Source organism: Marmota flaviventris, chromosome 4 (assembly GCF_047511675.1).
Source record: "Marmota flaviventris isolate mMarFla1 chromosome 4, mMarFla1.hap1, whole genome shotgun sequence".
Lineage (NCBI taxonomy): Eukaryota > Metazoa > Chordata > Mammalia > Rodentia > Sciuridae > Marmota > Marmota flaviventris.
The window spans coordinates 37,095,555-37,116,913 of NC_092501.1; the positions used below are offsets into that span (position 1 = coordinate 37,095,555).

At 41.5% G+C, this 21,359-nt stretch overlaps 1 protein-coding gene across 1 annotated transcript; it reads right to left on the reverse strand.

The window, feature by feature from the left end:
• Window positions 1–7,157: 7,157 nt before the first annotated feature.
• Window positions 7,158–18,216, reverse strand: LOC139705419 (interferon-induced protein with tetratricopeptide repeats 1B-like). Its single transcript, XM_071611107.1, has 2 exons — window positions 17,928–18,216; window positions 7,158–9,732 (listed from the first exon to the last, which is right to left on the reverse strand). Exons 1-2 carry the CDS (start codon window positions 17,930–17,932, stop codon window positions 8,328–8,330), a joined length of 1,410 nt encoding a protein of 469 aa, XP_071467208.1. The 5' UTR covers window positions 17,933–18,216; the 3' UTR covers window positions 7,158–8,327.
• Window positions 18,217–21,359: the final 3,143 nt, after the last annotated feature.

Sequence of the window (21,359 nt, forward strand, 5' to 3'; positions counted from 1 at the left end):
GTGTCTTCTTATAGTGAAACCTCAGGGCTTTATAAGCAACAGATGATATAATTTGAAGGTGTGTCCTTGCAATTTGGAACTGGAATCTGAAAGTCAAAAGTGCAACTCAACTTGTCATGTTCCTGGTCATAGAAACTGAAACTTAAGCAGAGATAGAAATTCCTTCTTTGTTTCCTTCTGAGAACTGGTTGAGAGAAGGCTGTTGACAGCAGTTGTTCTGAGGTGTGAATTCCTGTCTCCCAGCCTGGGGGACACTCTGGGTGCAAGAACTTGGGAGTTACTTCAGAGTCCCCTGAGTCAGGAGGACCTATGGAAATGGCTGTGTGAACTTGGAGAAGTCATGCCTTCCCCTCTGCTCCTGTTTGCCCATCTGGAAACAGGGAGTGTTCAGCCATGGCATAAAATTCTATAATTCTCTGAATGGGAGTATTATTCCAAGGGTGCTGCCTTTCTCTGAGAGGTTGTTTTACTAAGTAGTCTATCTTTTGCTTACCTTCTGGAGAGTCCTAAATGATCTATTAACCTCTTGTTTATTCATAGGAAGAGAGAAGCCCTATGTGCCAGCATTCTGAGCCTTCAAACAGAGCACATTGGGGCTGAATGACAATGTGTTTCTATGTGATGAGGCTCTCTATTCTAGCCCCTTAAGGTGATCTGATTCCCCAGAAATGGTTCTCACAGCCATGCATACGAGAACATTCTTCAGAGCTGTGTGAAGTCCCCTTGGTGTCATGAAAATTGTCCTTGCTCTGCCTTTACCTGCCTGTGCAATCTTCTGAATTCATAGGCAGAGCCCAAGAAGAATACCCCCGTGCTGCGTGTAAGGTTATGGGTACAGCTTTGGTTCTTTTTACTGATGTTCTGCTGAGCTCTGCTTTTCCTAACTTTCTCTGGAAGTTTCTCCCTTTTCCTGGCATGTGTAGTGATGTCATGGCTCTCCAGTAGCTTACAGAGAGCAAACTCACCCCAGCCTCAGTTCATTTAATCATGGCAAAGCCCTTTGTTGGGAGGAGGTGTCAGGCTTGCTTCTCTGGAAAGTTGAATCTGAATGTGCTGGGCCTGTCATGTATAATTTCGGTACCACAGTCAACCATGTTTTCCCTGTGGCCTGAACATAAAAACAATATTGTTCTCAAACAGAGAAGAACACCAGGCAATTGAACTGGGATGAAGGGAATATGAGATAAAAGATGGAAATTCCTGAAGATGTTTTTTTCTTTTTTGGCTTTTCCCTCATAGTTGTGTGGTCAAGAGTCATGGTGCAAGTCCAAATGCAGCATTTTATGCTTCTCAGGTGAGTGTTGATTTGTCAAAAGCACATTACCAGTGACTATATTGCTGGACCATACGTCCTTCTTAGGTGCAGAAACCCAGTGACTGGCCAGCATTGGGAAATACATTTGCCTCACACCCTACCAAGGAACAAGAGCCCTTTGTGGACTCTCATGGAGGCTTGTGTCTGGAATCTGGACTGCTTAGAGAAGAAGAGGATTGAGGGAGGCAGTTCTGCTTTCACTTAGCTTTCTCGGTGCAGGGGTATCTGGTATAGTATATAAAGAGTCCTCCTAAGGTAGTAAAAGGCATTCTGTTTGTTATAGTGTGTCAGTTAGACAGAAATAAATGATCAACTTGGTTTAGTAGTGAATGTGTTAGGGGTGAAAAAGTGTGTTATGGCTAAGAGATGATGTGTCCCTCAAAAGCTCATGGGAGAGGCAATGCAAGAAAGTTTAGAGGTGAAATGTCTAGTTAGGAAAGCCTTAACGTGATCGGTGCGTGAATTCCCTTGAATGGATTAACTGGGTGATAATGTAGGCAGGTAGGTTGAGTGGATGAAGTGGGTCGGTGGAGGTGTGCTTTTGGGGTATATATTTTGTCTCTGGTGAGCCAAGCTTAGTGTATCTCTGTTTCCTGATTGTCACATCCTGAGCTGCTGTTTTCGTCCTCATGCCCTTCTGCCCTAACATTTCACCACACCTCTGGCACAGAACAATGGACTTGGCCATTTATGGTTTGAGAACTCTGAAACTGCAAGCCCCCCCATCCCACACACACACACACAAAATTATTTTCCTTTTTAAAATTTGTTCTTGTCAGGTCTTTCAGTCACAGTAGCAAAAAAAGCTACCTAAAACAAAACTGACAAAGATTGGCCCCTTGACATGCTGAGATGCTTAGATGGGGCCTCAGAATCCTAGTACCTCATACCTTGTTTCTCACCTCCCCAATGCAGGGGAGAAGATTTTATTCAATCTGCTATTGTTATAGTTAAAGGTGTAGGGGACCGGCGAAACGTCGGGGGAAGAGACCACCAAGAGACTGTCTCATGCAACAGCAAAAAGGGTTTATTTGGAGACCAGCATGCTGGGGCTCAGAGCTCACTAGAGCAAAGAGAGATAGAGCACTGGGAACAGCTTAAGCAGAGCTTATATACTTTTCTTGGAGAGGGCAGGGAGGGAAGTTCATTGACGGGTCAGGACGAGTGGGCAGTTTGCCTGCAACCGAGTGAGGGAGTGCATTCTGCAGTTCGGCAGTTGGGGACAGCACATTCTGGGAACAAGATTAGCAAACAGTTCTCAGGATTTCAACAGTGTTTTGTTAAGCATACAGAAAAACGGAATGCAAGTACCTATTTTATTAACCTTTCAAAGGTTCATCCCGGGGTTTCATAAACTGACTTCCAGACCACTCACGTATAATCGAATCAAGCCTTTATTGAAGCACACTGGTGGCGGCTGACCAGAAAGAACATAAAGCTGTTCCCCCGATCAGCCCCAAACAATTGCAAAGGCACTCCTTATAAGCCTGAAAGCCACAAAAGGGATGTTCAGGGGGTCTAGCCAATGCAAGCAAGCCAGGTTATAGAAGCGGCACAGTGCAGTCAAGTGGAGGGAAGCCTAACCAATCACAGTTAGCCCAGTCACCCCAGTTACAGAAACAGAGCCCTATTGCCCTAGTTACAGAAACAATACCCCATTAGGTAGTTCCATGTTCTTAAAGGTTTCTATAGCAAAAGGAAAAGAACATCTTGCTCCAGTCATGACTCTTCTACTTGGCATGGTTGTTTTACAGGATGAAGTCATAAAACAAAATGGAGTCACATTTGCTCCTACTATCACACTATAAAATCAGAACCAAAAAGTGACTGCATTTGCTTTCCACAGCATCCTGAAATCTCACTTTCTGTGGCAGAAGAGATGATAAGGAGTATATGCAAACTCAGATGGACTTTCTGCCCCCAAGGCTCATTCAAATTCCACAGAGAATGTTTCACAAGTGGATTTCTGTTTCTTCATCCATTTATTCTCTTTAATCATTACTTACTGTGTCTCTAAGATTGCCTACAGTACTCTTTCAGCTTCTCTTCTTCCCTGTTAGCAGGTTACTTAAGCCTCAATATCACATCTGCCTTTGAGACTTGTTCTTTTGTCATGGCCTCAGGTTTGGCACACTAATAGTTGTGTATCTCCCCACCCCACCCCCATAGTCTCTCTTTGTTAATCAGATTATCATCACTTTTTCAAAATACCTGAGAAGAACAATGGAAAGAAGGAAAGATTTATTTTGGCTCATAATTTCAGAGGTTTCAATTCATGGTCAGCTGGCTCCATTATTTGAGGCTTGAGATGAAGCAGATCATCATGGCAGAAGGGTGTGATGGAGGAAAGCCGTTCACCTCATGGCAACAGGGAAGCAGAGAGTGAGGAAGGGTTCAGGGACACGATATAGCCCCCAAGGACTCATGCCCAAGGACCCACTCCTTCCCAATAGGTTGTACCTCCTATAGGTTCTACCAACTCCCAATAGTCACATGGCCTTGAATCCCTCAATGGAGTAATCCATTGATGAGGTAAGAACCCTCATGATCTGCCATTCCCCCAAACCCCTACCTTTCTACATTGCTACATTGGGAACCAAAACTTCAACTCATTCGTCTTTGAGGTACACTTCCTGTCCAATCATAACATTTCACCCTAGTTCATGTCCATCTCATAATGAAAAATACTATTAGTCCATCCCAAAGTGTCCCTATAGTTTTAATGGTTTCTGCATTGCCCAAAAGTCCAGGTCCAAAGACTCTTCTCAGACTCAAGGCAACTCTTATCTGTAAGCCTCTGTCAAAATAATAAAGTGTGTTTCACATTCCCATTATCAAATGGTGAGATATGCACAAAGTAAACATTTCCATTTCAAAAAAGAGAAATGCTGACAAGGGAAGAAATGATGGGGCCAAAGCAAGACTGAAACCCAGCTGGGCAATCATGAAATCCTGTTGGTCCGTGTCAAACAACTAGGCCACGAGATAGTAAAATGTGAATTCCAAAGAGCTGGGGCAGTCCTACCTATGTGGACTTGCTGGTCGCAGCACACAGGGCCTCTCTGTTGGGCTGGCTGTCTTTGCTGCCTACAGCTTTCCTGGGCAGATGTTCCATTTTCCTGGCATCTTTAAGTCCCTGGGGTCTCCACTGCAGTTTTGGCTTCATTCTCACAGCTTCATATGTCATCCACTAAGGGGCTGCCCTCAAGGATTCCAACCTTGTCACACACTGCCTGGGACCCTAGGCTTTCTTTTGAAATGTTAGTGGAAGCTTCCATGACCCCATAACTCAGACATTCTGCATTCCTGCCAAGCTAGCACCACCTGGATAATGCCAAAGTTTGCCACCAGTGGAGGTAGTAGCCCACATACCTGGGATCATGACTATGTGATCTCTGAGTGCCTGGATGGCTGAATATGGTGAAAGGCCTCCCAAGGAGACAATTTCCTAGATGACCCTCTGCACATAGGGCATCACAGGATCTCTTTCAACCAAAGTTTTTTGAAACAGTTTACACTTTTACACCCTTGAGCCGTGATAGGTGGGACCCAACTAATGCTTAATATGCCCTCAAAGCATCTCATTGTCCTGGTGCATAGTCCTTCGCTTTTCTTTAGTAGAGGTAATCTCTTTAGTATCAACTTCCTTGGGCCCAATTGTACATTTGCTTTTCTGGCCAAACTGAAAGTTGTTCAAACTTTCTGCTCAGCTTCTTACTCTTTTCTTACAGGAAATGGGACTCATAACCATCAGCAACACACATGCCCCTGCCTGAATGCTGTATTCCCTGGAAATATTCTCCATCTAATTAATTAGTTTATCACCTTTAATGCAATACAGCATTCAGGCAGGGGCATGTATGTTGCTGTGATAGGTGAGGCCCAACTAATTCTTAATATGCCCTCAAGGTATCTCACAAAAATCTCAGTGCATGGACAAAATGTAGACAAGTTCTTTGACATAATGTGACACACATGGCCTCTAGTTCATTTACCAATAGTGTCCTCATTCCCATGTGGAAACTCATCAGCACTCTCTGTACTTTGTGAATTTTGATCAGCATTCTGGTCTTCTGAGATCATACTAGAATTGTCCATTAAGCTCTGCGTCTAACTTTCTAGGAGGTTTCTAGCCTGTATCACCAAAACTTCCAAACTCTTCTTGCAAACCAGTTCCAAAGGCTCTGAACCACATGGTCAAGTATTGTCACAACAATGACCTCTCTATTTGGCATCAATTTTCTATGTTAGTCAGTTTTTGTCACTGGGACAAAATACCTGGGGAAATCAACTTATAGAATAAAACATGTATTTTGTCTCACAGATTTAGAGGTTTCTGTGTGTGGTTGGCTGACTCCATTCCTTCTGGGCCTGTGGTAAGGCAATACATCATGGTGGAAGGGCATGGTGGATGCAAGTAGTTCAACATATTGTAGATGGGAATCACAGGTGGGAATATGGGAAGGTGAGATAAAGGGAGAGAGAGAGAGAGAGAGAGAGAGAGAGAGAGAGAGAGAGAGAGAGAGAGAGAGAGAGACACCAAGCACAAGATAGAGTCCCCAAAGGTATCCATCCAAAACCCATTCCCTCCTAATGGGCCTTGCCTCCTACAGTTTCTACCACCTCCTAATTTCTCATTCAAATGATGAATCTGTGGACTAATCTACTTATGAAATCTGAGCCCTCATGATCCAATCAAATTGGGAATCAAACTTTCAAAAAATGAGATTTGGGGGAACATTTCAGATTGAAGCCATAACTCTCTCTATTGCTAATTTATTTCACAGACTCAAGTTATTAAGCATTCACATTGAAAAATAAAAGTTCTGCACAAACAAAATAAGACCAAATATTTTTCTCTTTCTCTCTCTCATAGGTATATCTTGTTAAATAGGAGTGGTTTATTAAAACTCCTTGGGAACCCTGCCTCTCCACATGGGTTTCTCTCTATCCAGGCATATTTTGGGTCATTTATCTCACTCTGCTTTGTTTCTTGGATATTAGTATTTGCTCTTTTATCCAAACATTTTATCATGTATATTTTCAAGAAGAGATAATTGAGAGAATTTTAAAAGGTGCTCTCATGTATCTAGTTATATGTGATGTGAATGTGTGTGTTTATGTGCTACTGGCCAGTTTCATAACTCAGGAATTCAGGTGACATGTCAGCCTTCCAATTTTATGGCTTCTAAAACTGATTACCTCCCCTGTCTTTTCTAAAGACTTTGGTAGTGTAGGTATTGGCATGAATGTCTTTGCTTCAGGCCTTATAGTAGTGTATGAGTGGATTCTACAATTTTCTGTTTGCACACAAACAGGGAATATACATATTTTGTGAAGTTTCTAACCACACTCAAAGAATTGGTGATCTTAGAACATTTTGCTGAATATTTATAGTTGAATAAAACTATATATATGCATGGATAACTATATATATGCTGTATGTGGTCAGCAAGGTTATCCAAAACTCCACCCGTGGAGAGTGCTGATGCTGCCAACCTTTCAATGTCTGTTGTGCAAAGAGCCATGATGTTGATACTAAGCCACATGCACACCCATTTTCACTTCCCTTGCTTCGGACTCCCAGGGATGTGTGCGTTGGTTCCACAGTTCTCCATTTCATTCCAAAACTTTTAATAAAAACATTCCATTATATTTATTAGAGCATATTAATTGTACAAAGTAATGGGTTCCCCTGTGACATTTTCATACACATATCTAACAAACTTTGATTGTATCCACCACATCTATAACTCTGCCTTATCCCTTCTCCCCTTCCTTTACACACTTTTCTTTCACATGTGTCCTTATGTCATGTGGCCAACAAAACACACTGGAAGAGTTTGTACTTTTGGCAAATTTTAATGAACATTTCAGGTCAGATGAAAAACAAAGCGTATATCACACACCACCTAAAAACTATAGAAATCTCTTTATGTCATTTTCAACTTGCACGTTTCACACAAGATTTGTTTTTCTTCTTCTTTTTATTTCCCTAAAACATCAAAAGTCTTGTTAGCTTGAACAAATTTCCAGCGATGCATTTTCATCAGCTTTTTATTGCTGTAACCAAAAGACCTGACATGAATGTTTTTAGAGGAGGAAAAGTTGTCTTGCTCTTGGATTTTGAAGTGCCTCAAGGTATCTGGCCACATTAAAACAAAAACAAAAACAAACAAACAAACAAACAAAAACACTTTCTGTTGAATTCTCTTTGGTCTAGGACAAGAGCCTCACTGAAGGAGGAAGCAGTTCATTTTCAAGGCACAGTCATTAGGAAAAGGATCCTGGTGGGTCAAGCAGCTGCTGGGTGTCAAACAGGATTTTCATCCAGGGCCAATGAGTGCAGGGATGCCAGGAGAGAGGATGGATGCTCCTGGCCTGTTGAGGCCATCCTTGCACGTGATTTGAGTTACCTCCCTGGCTGGGTGAGAGGCGCTTGGACACAGTGGTGTTAAAGCCATCCCATACCCTTTCCCATGTACGAAGGCTTGTCCGTGCAGAGGCGTGCCTGGCCACTGACCTGAAGACCCAATCGCTGGCCCTGACCTTGGGATGCTGCCCCGCTTAACCTTCATTGGATGGGATTTTCCCTTGAATTTTTTGTTCCCCAATAAAAGCTCACTCCCTGGCATGCGTGCTCTCTCTCTCTCTCTCACTAGTCTATTCTGTAAAACTTACCAGAACATTAGGAAGCTTGAGGCAGGAGCTAGGAGAAGCCATCCCGGAGCTGGGGTTTAAAGGTAATGAGTCTGTTTCGTTAATTAAAACGCACTAGCCAATTCTTGTGCATGGAAACTTCTTTTATGAAGCTCGCGCTGGTCGCATGGCAGACTGGCCTAGACACTAAGGCAGCAGGGAGAAGGCAGGAGCAGGCAGGCAAGGGAGAGGGCATGTGCTGCCCAATCTACTTTTTTATTTCGTCAGTTATACATTTTGGGAGGCAGCAAGCAGAAAAGCTTGTTGTTCTATTTAGTTGTGAGTAGATGAAATGGGGGGTGGGGCCCCTTCCTCAAAACACAGGATTCAGCTGGTCAGTGAGCCTCAGAGCCCTCTCATAGCACAGCAGGGCCTCCTTCATTTCCCCTTTTAATTCATGGCTGAGCCCCTGGAGGCTGACACTCTCCACAACACTCACATTCTGGTTCACACGCCTTTTAGCCAGTTTTTCTAAGGCACTTATAAGTTTTTTCCTGGCAAAGGACATTTCTTCTATCTTTAGACCTTTTAAATAATGGGTGATTGCTTTGTCTTCAGATCTCATGTGAAATTGTTGGAAACGGCCATAGCGGTAATGAATGTCTTGCTGTATGTGGTCAGCAAGGTTATCCATGCATAATGCTTTCTGAAAATTTCTCTCTGCCTCTCTGCACTGGCCTCTTTCTGCATACATTTCAGCCATGTAAACATAAGCCATCTCAAATCTTGGCCTTAGTCTTAGAGTCTCTTGGAATTCTTTTATAGCCAATTGAACCCATCTGTGCACATTTTCTCTTTCCTGCCTTCTAGGGTTCATATTTCTCCCATTCTTTACTTGAAACAGTTTTGCCCTGTAGCAAAGCCCTAACTGGTGATGCAGGTAGCCAGAGTCGGGTCTTGCCTCTAAAGCTGTCTTAAGGAGCTCAATAGCTTTATCCACACAGCCCTTTTTTCGGTAAAATTTGCTTGCATATTGAAAGACATAGGGCTGGGAGGATGTGCTGTTCAGAGCTTCCTCAATGTAGCCTTCTCCCTCTTTTTCCTGTCCTACATCCTGAAGCTTCAGGGCAAGGAGAACCTTAACATATGCATCTTCTGGGTTTAACCTGACAGCTCTCCTCAGGGGCTCTAGAGAAATTACGTTTTCATCATCATAATCCAGACGGAAGGAGGAGATGGCGAACCCCAGGCTGAATTCAGGGTTTTCAGGCTCCACTCTCAGAGCCCTTTCAAAGCAGGCCTTGGCCCGCTCATAATACTGCCCTCCACACTTCACCAAGGCCCATCCTTCCTCACACTCCATCTCAGGAAAATCCAGCCTGTAGCGGGAGGGACTTGCAAACTTCTTGCAAGTGTCCTCCACCTTGTCCAGGTAAGTCTGGGCTTCTGCCAATCTGCCCATGTGGTGATACACCCAGGCACAGTTGCCCCAGGTCACCAGGCTCCTCACGTCCACCTGGTCTGCAGGCTCCCTCTGGACCAAGTCTTCAGCTTCTCTCAAGCTCTGCAGGGCCTCCTCATCCTGGCCTTTCAGGTGCTTCACATAGGCCAGGAGGTTGTGAATCCCCACATTGTATCTGGTGTCTAGGAACTCAATCTCTTCCATGACCCTGCTTTCTAAATCCGGTATTGCATTGTCTTCAATTTCTAGCCCCCACGTGAAGTGACATCTCAACTGCCACAGCTTGTCCTGGATCCCATGATAATCTGCATTCTCACTGTGAAACAAAAGTAGATTTTATCTGTTAGGTGAGGAACAGCCATAAGGAAAACCCCAGTGGAAAACCTACTACAATATTAGTGCAAACTGAAAGTTTCACCTGTATTCAGATTTTAAAAATAATTTTAAAAATGTTTAAATTAATTATACATGTCAGTAGAATGCACTTTGATACATCATATATAATGGAATATAATTTGTCATTCTTCTGGTTGTACATGATGTACAACCTGAATCCTGCCACTCTTATAGTTAATATGTGTACATAGGGTAATAATATCTGATTCATTCTACTATCCTTCCTACCCCTTATTTTTCCCACCCCATTTAATATTTACAGAAAGGCAAATCAAAACTCCTCTAAAATTTCATCTTACACTGTCAGAATGGCAATTATCAAGAATACAAGCAATAATAAATTTTGGCAAAGATGTGGGAAAATAAAGGTACACTCATACACTCTGGTGGCACTGCAAATTGGTAGAACTACTGTGGAAAGCAGTATGGAGATTCCTTAGAAAATTGGGAATGCAATCACCATTTGATCCAGCTATCCCACTCCTCAGTCTATAGCCAAAGAACTTAAAATCAGCCTACTACAGTGACACAGCTATATCATTGTTCATAGCAGCTCAATTCACAATAGTTAAACTGTGGAACCAACCTAGATACCCTTCAACAGATGAATGGATAAAGAAACTGTGGTATATATATACAATGGAAAATTACTCAGCATTAAAAGAATATAAAATTATGGGATCTGCAGGTAAATGGAAGGAGTTGGAGAATATCATGCTAAGGAAAGTAATCCAATCCCCAAAACTCAAAGGCTGAATGTGCTGTCTGATAAGTGGATACTGATCCATAAGGGGGGCAGATGGAGAATGGGGGAACATTGATTGCACAAAGCGGAAAGAGGGAAGAGGAGGGGACATGGGTGCAGGAACGATGGTGGAATGAGATGAACATCATTACCCTAGGTACATGTATGACTGCACATGTGGTGTGACTCTACATTGTCTACAACCAGAGAAATGAAAAGATGTGCTCCATTTGTGTAGAATGAATCAAAATGCATTGTTCTATCATGTATAACTAATTTGAACAAGTTAAAACATAATCAATAGATGGGATGGGATTCAAACTAAAATGCTTCTTCTCAGCAAAAAAAAAAAAAAATGATAATGTGAAGAGAGAGCGAACAGAAAGGGAGAAAATCTTTACCACGTGCACCTCTGATATATCTCCAGGATATATCAATAACTCAAATACTCTAACACCAAAAAAACAAATAACCCGATCAATAAATGGACTAAGGAACTGAACAGACACTTCACAGAAGAAGTACAATTGATCAACAAATATATGAAAAGATGTTTAACATCCTTAGCAATTAGAGAAATGCAAATCAAAACTACTCTAAGATTTCATCTCACCCCAGTCAGAATGGCAATCTTCAAGAATACAAGCAAATATAAAAGTTGGTGAGGATGTGGGGAAAAGGCACACTCATACATTGCTGGAGGGACTGCAAATTGCTGCAACCTTTATGGAAAGCAGTGTGGAGATTCCTCAGAAAACGTGGCATGGGACCACCATTTGACCCAGCTATCCCACTCTTCCGTTTATACCCAAAGGACTTAAAATCAGCATATTAGAGTGGTACAGCCACATCAATGTATTTAGATCTTTAAGTCATGCATGAATAGTGATTGTAGTTTGCTTGGCTTCATAGCATTGTTCCAGCACATTCTAAGCAAGTCACCGTTCCATTTTTTAGAATCACATTTGTAACATTATGATAACAATGGCACTTGACAACCTGACCTTTGGGAACTTTTAACTTTTTTCCCGACTTATGGAAAGCACACTCCATATCACATGCTGTGTAAAAGGGTTTTATTTAACTATTAGTAAAAAATAAGAGACACTGATTAGAAATGCATAACTTTAGTGAACATTATTGATTTCGGGACTATAGAGTGTGTAAATACAACCAATGAAGACCATTGAACTGAGAATAATATGAGACAAAGGCTTTTCCTCCCCCCTGAAAAATGAACACAAGGCCTCATACATTCTAGGCAATAGTTCTACCACTAAACTACATCCCTAGCCCTTTGTATTTTATTTTGATAGAAGGTCTTACTAAAATGCACAGACTGGGTTCCTCTTGGCATAGCCTCCTGATAGCTTGGAATTACAGAAAAGAAACTGTGAGCCTGGCTTTTTTTCCCCTTAACTTTTTTACTTTGAAATAAATATAAAATGAAAGGTTGTTGTGATGAGATCCAGTGTATCTTATACCCAATTTCTCCAGTAATTATAACTTTTTCAGCTCTAGTACAGTATAAACACAAGCTAATTGCTTTGGTTACCACAACATGTGTACAGCTCTACCATTCTTTCACAAAATAAACCTCTGAGAGCACCACACTGATGCAGATGAAGATCCAGTACATCATCACCTCATGTACCCCTTACAGTCCTACCAGTGGACGCCTCTGCTACATTCCTCAGAAATTCATTGCCCTGGGTAACTAAAATTTTGCTCTTTACAACTGTTAATTTATAATGTAAAGAATGTCAGGTAAGTGGAGAATGTTATACAACAGGGTGGTTCAACACATAAAAACCATAAGCATAAATGATCATTAGCAGAGTCACAGAAAAAAAGAGTCAGTTTGCAGAAAACCCATCAACAACATTTATCTCCCTGTCAGGATAACAGAAGGAAATGTCCTAACCCAATAAAGGTTGTATATGAAAAGTCCACAGCTAGTATCAACCTCAATGAAGAAATAATGAAAGATATCATCTCACTCCAGTCAGAATGGCAGCTATTATGAAGACAAACAACAATAAATTTTTGTGAGGAGGTGGAGAAAAAGGCACACTCATACATTGCTGGTGGGACTGCAAATTGGTGCAGCGAATATGGAAAGCAGTAATGGAGATTCCTTAGAAATCCTGGAATGGAACCACCATTTGACCCAGCTATCCCTCTCCTCGGAATATACCCAAAGGACTTAAAAACAGCATACTACAGGGACAGAGCCACATCAATGTTTATAGCAGCCCAATTCACAATAGCTAAACCGTGGAGCACACCTAGGTGCCCTTCAGTGGATGAATGGATAAAAAAAAATGTGGCATATATACACAATAGAATTTTACTCAACAATAAAAGAGAATAAAATCATGGCATTTGCAGGAAAATGGATGGCATTGGAGAAAATAATGCTAAGTGAAGTTAGCTAATCCCCAAAAAAACAAATGCCATTTTTTTCCTCTGCTATAAGGAGGCTGACTCATAGTGAAGTAGGGAGGGGGGGCATGGGAGGAATTCTAGAATAGAGGGGGAGTATGGGAAGAAGAGATGATTTCTCAGAAAGAGGGGTGGGAGGGAAAGGGAGAAGATAAGGGATTAGCAAGGAAGGTAGAATGTGATGGACATCATTATCCAAAATACATGTATGAAGACACAAATTGATTGTCAACATACGTAATATACAGAGATATAAAAAATTGTGGTACATATGTGTAATAATAATTGTAATGCAAAAAATACAAAGTACATGTATAAAGATATGAATTGGCATGAACATACTTTATATACAAAGATATGAAAAATTGTGCTCTATATGTGTAATAAGAATTGTAATGCATTCCACTGTCATGTATTTAACAAAATAAAATCAATTTTCAAAAAATTAACAATGAAATCTTTTTTCCTAGCATCTGGAACAAGGTAAGTATTCTGGCTTTTACCTTTTCCAATTAGCATAAATTATATGTACAAGAGTTTCAAGAGGCCACACAAGAACTGTTACAACTACTAGACAAATGAAGCACAGTAGCAGAATGCAAAATCAGTATGCAAAACTCAGTTGTGTTTCTAAACACAATGAACAATTCAAAAGAAGTGAAAAAAAACAATCCTATTCACAATAGCAAGGAGAAGAATGAAGTGCTTAAGAATAAACTCAATCAAGGAGGAAAAGGAGACTACACTGAGCACTGCAAGCTATTTTTGAAAGACAGAAGACACACGGAAAAGTGAAAGACATCCCAAGTTCATAGGCCAGAAGCTTAATATTGCTAAGTTGTCAGTACTGCCCAAAGTGAGCTACAGATTCAGGGCAATCCCTACCAAAGTTCCACTGAAAGTTTCTTTCAGGAGTAGAAAATTTCATCCTAAAATTCATATGGTGTCTCAGTATATTATAAGTCAGGGTTCTCTGGAACAGAATGTTCTTTGGAACAGTTCTGTTCTCAGGAACAGAATCAACAGGAAGTATAATTATAAAAAGGGGACTTATTAGGTTGGCTTATGCAACCAGAAGCTGAATAGTCCACAATGGCCATCTGTAGGCTGGAGAGCTGGGAAAACCAGTAGCTGTGCAGTCAAAGAGGCTGAAGCCTCAGAACAAGAGGGATCAATGGTGCTACTCTAGTCTGAGCCCTAAGTCTTCTGGAGAATCATTGTCAGAGTCTGTTTTAGAAAAGTAAAGAAGAGAGAGTCTGATATCCTCAGATATGGTAGCAGCAATCAAGAAGACTTTCAGGAAGAATCCAGCTTGCATCTGCTGCTGCCTCTTTCTTCGTCCAAATTTTATTCCATTTAAGCCATCATCCTATTGGTTGGCTTTACCCAAACTTAGGGAGGTTTTCCATTTGAGTAGGCTATCCTATATGCCAATCATTCATAGACACACCCTGATAGACACACCTATAATCTTAACACAATCAAGTTGGCAATGCAGATTAAGCATTACACAAAGGCACTGAGATAGCCAAAATAATCTTGAGATCAAAGAACAAAGCTGGACCTCTCACACTTCCTGATTTCAGAGGTGAATACAAAGCTATAGAAATCCAAACATTATGGTGTGGCATAATGACCATATGAAAGACAGTAGAAACACATAGACCAAGAAAAGAGAGACCCTGGAAATAAACTCTTGTCTGTAGAGTTACATTAGTCAGCCCAGGCTGCCATAATAACAAAGCATGTGGTGGTAGAACTCTTGCCAGGGTTCTCGATGCTAGAATTGCAAGTAAAAGTGTATGCCTATGGTACCTAGCAAGAGCTGTTTATAGAAGGCCACTGACTTAGAGATGGCCACTTGAATTATTTATTTTTTAAATATTTTTTAGTTGTAGGTAGACACAATACCTTTATTTTATTTACTCATATGTGGTACTGAAAATTGAACTCTCACACGTGCTAGGCAAGCGCTCTACCACTGAGCCAAAACCCCAGCCCAGTGGCCACTTTGTTTGTACTTCACTTGGCCATCCCTCCCTGGCCCATGGATGCAGACAACTTAAGTATCTCTTTACCTTCTTATAATGACATTGGCTCTACAGAAGTAAGGCCTCATCCTATGTTTCCCCTTAATCTTAGCTACCTCCTTCTAGACTCTATCTAAGAGACTGTCACATTAAAGCTAATATTTCTAGATTTGAACTTGTGATTTGGGGATTCAGTTCAGAACATTGATGAAGCAACTTTGACAAGCATGTCAAGTCCACTCACTGGGATAAAGGACAGTCGTTACAACTAATGTTGTGGAAAAACTTGAACACCATTTGTACAACAATGAGTTGGACCTCTACCTTATTTAGTATACCAAATGACTCAAAATGAATTAAAAACCTAAATGTGAGACTAAAACAATAAAACTTGCAGAGGAAAATATAAGGGAAAAGCTTCTTGACATTGCATTTGGCAATGCTTTCTTGGCTGTGACAACCAAACCACAGGAAACAACAGAAAAAGCGATGAGTTGGACTTGACCAAAATGAAGAAATTTGTGCATCAAAGGCCACTATCAACAGACTGAGAAAAGAGCTCCCAGAATGATAGAAGATATTTGCAATCATTATCTGAAATGAATGTATCTTTAGCATACGTTGATGCTCAAAACAATTGCAAACAGGTTTGAAAGCAACACTTGTGCATGGATGTTTATTGCAGCACTGACTATAGCCAAAGGTGACAACTACACAAATGTTCATGAATTGATAAATGGATACACACAACTGGATATTATTCAGCCATGGAAAGCAACAAAGGCTGATACATGTTACAATAGGGAAGAGCCTTTAAATCATGATGGTCCCCAAGTATAGGTGTGTGTGCCTGTAATCTAGCTTATCAGGAGGCTGAGGCAAGGGGACTGCAAGTCTGAGGCTACCCTGGGCAACTTAGTGAGAGCCCTTATGACAATACAATGTGAAAAAGGGCTAGGAATGTAGCTCTATGGTAGAGGGCTTGCCTCACCTGAGAGAGGTCCTGGGTTCAATGTTCAGTGCTGCCCACTCCAAAAAAGCTAATTTATGGCAGATGAAGGAACACAGGACAAAAGGACATTGTAGTGTTCAAATTTTTTCTTCTTCTTCTTCTTTGGTTTTGAGATTTCTCCTGAGTGTGATTGTAAACTCTTGTCCTACTCTGATGTAACTTCATGGTATCTGTTCCTGGATATCTGCAGTGTGCCTTCAGTGGCTACTTCTTCATCCTGGTGTATAGCCCAATACCTGTGTGTCTGACCCATGACCAGGTGTTCCCTGTCCCCTTACAGCAAACCGCTTTATACTGGAAAACCATCCAGTGGCTTCTGTTGAACCTTCTCTACCTTCTTCACAACAAAGTAACCACTCTCTACTGCAGACATGTCCATCAGGAGAGACACAGAGACAGCCACTCCAAGACACAGGGGAAATAACAGAAGCAAGTTCTCACTAACAGATCCTAGAGAAAAGACAGCAAGACTCCTTGCAGGGAGAACAGGAATTGGGGAGCTTCAGAGACACTGAAGCTCAACCAGTGGTTGGGGAGAAAAACAAGGAAGATGATAAATACCAGTAAATTTAGACTTTGAAAATTTAAAATGGCAAATTTTATCCTAGTGCTATTTTATACACATTTTGTCGTGGCACATATTGAAATTCACATTAAACCATCAAAACGGAACAACTGATTAGGATGACATCTGAAATGATATCAGGAAACCACACTGTAACTCTTTTAGAGAAATTGGCTTAACAGTTTAATACACTGTCTTATTCGTATCTCAGCTCCACCTCTTATGGACTGGGTGATCCTAGCTTATCTAAGTCAGACAATACCTCTGTAAAATTAGGATAAATAATTGCCTCATAATTTTCTTTTAAGGATTCAATGTAATAATTTACAAAATAGTTTTAGAAAACAGATTAGCATTGAATAATTATTCAGAATTAGATAGCTACCTTGTATCCTTTGGTATTATTACTCTTTCTCATTTTAGATTTTCAGTTCCAAGTCAATATTTGGCAGAGGGTTGACCTGTGGTTTTGTAGTTTCTGGAAATTCTGCCTCTTACAAGTTTTGCCCAGAAGGGACATTTGCAAGTCAATCAATATTAACTGAAAGAATTATATCTGCTGATCTCAGGAGTTGCTTGATTCAAGATTCAGCTGGGACCATACAGAAATTCCCATTGGGCCTTTCTGATAAGGAAGATGTGGATGTTCCTAAGCAGAGACCACCAGCCAAGACCCATGGACAGGTAGATGCCAAGGACCTGCAGGTGATGGGCAGCCCCAGGAAATGTGATCTGCTCACCTTCAATCTACTCAGAGCTTCATCAGAGCTGGCCCCTCAGAAGGTGAGCTGAGGAGTCTCCAGAAGAAGGCCATGAGCTTCTCACCCCATCCCCACAGTATCTCCCCAGACATCTGGGAGGCTCCATTGAACCTCACACTACTGTGTGGGTCCTTTTTTTACCAAAATGAGGAGTGAGGAGAAAGAGATGTCTCTAACCTGACAAGCTAATCCCCTTTCCCTAGATGGGAAATAGTGTGAGGAAAAAGAATTTCTGATTCTGGGATAATTTTCTCTCTTCTTGCAAAACTCATTTCCTCTGTCCTACGCTTCTCCAGGAATTGCATAAATGTACCTACATAAGTTCAATTTTCATTCTCAGAAATGAAATGCCTACATGAATACAACAGCTTAGCTGTGGCTATAATGCACTTGCATGTTACACACACATACACACACACACACACACACATTAGTCTATGAACAGATACTCAAATAGAAAGTTTAGGAGGCCTGAGAATCAACCTGTTGAGGTAGTATTGATTAATTTTGCTTCTAAATCTTTAGACATGAGGGCAAAAAAGCAGAGAATTTCTCACCTCATGGTTGCTGTGAATGAGGTTGCAGTTCTACAGTTTTCTTCAGTGGAGTGGGCTTTTCAGAGATCTGGTGGTCTGTCTGTAGGTATTCTCCTAATGAAACCCAGGACAAGGCTTTATAAACAACAGATAATGTAATCTGCAGAAGTCTCCTTGCAATAGGAGAGTGGAATCTGAAAGTAGAAAGTGAAACTGGCAAGTTCCTGCTCATAGAATCTAAACCTTAAGCAGAGATGGAGATTCCTTCTTTGTTTCCTTTTGAGAAACTGGTTGAGAGAAGACTGGTGACAGAGATTGTCCTGAGGAGTGAATTCCTGTCTCTCAGCCTGGAGGACCCTTGGGGGCAAGGACATGGGAGTTACTGCAGAGTCAGTCCCCTGAGCCTATGGCAGCAGGACCTGTGAAAATGGCTGTGTGAACTTGGAGAAGTCATGCCTCCCCTCAGCTTCCTGTTTGCCCATCTGGAAACAGGGATTGTTCAGATATGGCATAGAATTATGTAATTCTCTGAATAGGAGAATCTTATCCTAAATGTGCTGCATTTTTGAGAGGGTTGCATTCCTATGTATTGTGTCCTCTTCATGTGGAAAGGCATAGTGAAGGAGAAGACCCCACTACATTGCAGATGGGAAGCACTGACTGGTGCATGGGTAGGGCAGGGGGCGGGGAGAGAGAGAGAGAGAGAGAGAGAGAGAGAGAGAGAGAGAGAGAGAGAGAGAGAGAAGCACAAGATAGAGTGCCCAAAGTTATGTATCCAAAACCCACTCCCTCCTACTAGGCCCTACACCCTACAGTTTCTACCACCTCCTAATTTCTCATTCAAATGATGAATCTGTGGACTAATCCACTTATGATATCAGAGTCCTCATGATCCCATGAATTGCAGAAAGAGCCACCTTTGAGCAATGCTGCATTGGGAATCAAACTTTCAAAATATGAGATTTTGGGGGACATTTCAGATAGCAGCCTTAACACTCTGTGTTGCTAGTTAATTTCCCAGACTCAAGTTATTAAACATTCACAGAGAAAAATATTAAAAGTTCCCCACAAAGACCAAATATTTCTTTCTCTCTCTCTCTCTCTCTCTCTCTCTCTCTCTCACACACACACACACACACACACACACACACTCACACACAAACACAGGGTTCCTGAGGGCAAGGATTCTGGTTCATTGGCAGAATGTTTGCTTCACGCTGATGCACTGGGTTCGATACTCACCACCAAATAAAAATAAATAAATAAAATAAAGGTATTGTGTCCATCCACAACTAAAAAATATTTTTTTAAACAAGGATTCCTTAGGTAGAAAACCCTCTATTGCTCCAGCATGGATGCCTTCATCTGATTCAAATTCCCACTCAACCTCAACCTAGTTCATAGACTTCGAGTTTAAACACTATGCATCTTAGCAACAACTTGGCACATTGAGGCACGCCAAGCAAAGGTGATTGCTGATATTCTTTTCAGTCACCAAATTAAAAATAATGCTTCCTCTAAAGAAGTTACCTCCTTTTGCTTTTCAAACCAGAATCAAAAGAAGAGTAGCATCAAGAAGTTTTCCTCTTATAAAGCATCCCTGGACACACTGCCTGATGAAAACAGGTCCTGCTTAACCCCTCCTGCCCAGCTCATCCCCCACTGCAGTCCTCATCAATTCCATCAGCTTCCACAGGGACATCCTGGAGGTCTTCGCAAAGCTAGACATAAGTACAAGTTGCTGAATCAATGAGACAGGTTTTCTCCTGTAGTCATCAGATGTTCAGGCTATAAGAAAATGCCAAATATCGATCAATTAGAAAGGATCTGTTATTTGATAGTGTGTTTGGAATTCTCATGGGTAGAGAACATTTGGGCTGTCCATTTCCCAAAGTGCCAGATAGCATGCAGAGCAGGGAGGAAGTGTTTTGCCTGTCATTGCTCTGAAATGTCATTGGTTCTGGTTCTGTGAAGATCTGGCTCAGGCTGGTTTGTTATTGACCACCTTGCTTAGAGAATTACAGGTACATGCCTGTAATTCCAGCTGCTTGGGAGGCTAAAGCAGGAGCGTCACAAAGTTGAGGCCAGCCTAGTGAGACAGTGTTTCAAAATAAAAAACAAAACAGACCCTTGCACAACTCAGGAAGAGAAACATTAAGGGGAGAGGAAAGAAGAAAAGGTGTGTGTGTGTGTGTGTGTGTGTGTGTGTGCAAGCGCACGCACTGGCACATGTGCAGAGATAAGATAGAAAATTGGAGCTGGGGAAAACGAAACTTGAAGAAATGTAACATCAGTACTAGCTTCTGAGTGTTTTCCCAGAATTCCAGACCATGTCTGCAAGACACTGGACAGTTATGAGAACCTACAGACCTCTGTGAACCTCCTTTCTCTAGGCTAATAAAAAAAAGTGATTTGGTATAGCTATGCAGATCTCGACCCTCATAACACAGAAGGGTCATGTGCAGGGAAGTTTTAAATGTATTTCCTACTAGGCCCTGCCCAAGATCTATGGAATTCCTGTCTGGATGTGCGGTGGGCCCCCAGACTCAATGTTAAAAAGGAATTCTGAGAGGATGGATTTGGCTGTGCACCTGGGCTCTGATCAGGGCCTCAGGGATCCCTGGTGCTTATTGTATGTCTGAACTGGTCTTGTTTACTGGTGTGGGACCCAATCTCTGGCCACATTTCCCTTTCTTTGAGGTCAATATCAACGTCTTTCTTACTCTGTGTTGTTGCCCTACAGACACAGTGGACAAGGAACTCCTCATTCTCTTTTTGATACATAGGATGGCCATTCTAGTGGTACGTAACAATAATGATGTCTATTATTATATAATATTGTATTATATACTTATAATATACATCATAAAATGAATAATTATTGTTATATGGACAGACATGAGTTATTTTTGCTAAAATGCCTCATACATCCAGTTGCACACTATTGGGAATGTGTATCATACAAAATTCCCCTACTTGTTTTAAGGTTGTGACTTGTGGTCTAAAGTCTCTGATGAGTTTTCTAAAGGACATGTAGAATAGGGGATAATGACATGGTTGCCTATTGAATTCTGGTTTCTCCTAGGTGTCAGGGTACATGCCTGTAATTCCAGATGCTTGGGAGGCTAAAGCAGGAACATCACAAAGTTGAGGCCAGCCTAGTGATAGAGTGTTTCAAAATAAAAAAGAATTAAATGGGCTGGAGATGCCAGTCAGTGTCTTGCCTGGCACCCACAACCCCAGCATCACCCACAGACACACAAAACAGTTAATTTCTTGATAGAGTCAAATTCAACCCCTAGGTGGCCCTGCTTTCCTCAGTGAACTTTTCTGTATTCTTGGACATCCTACAAATTAGCATGCACTGCAGAAGTTGCTATGTTTGTTTGGAGTACTGGTAGTTAAATGGGAGCACTGCAGTGTCCTTGAAGGATGAACAGGATGTTTCCATGC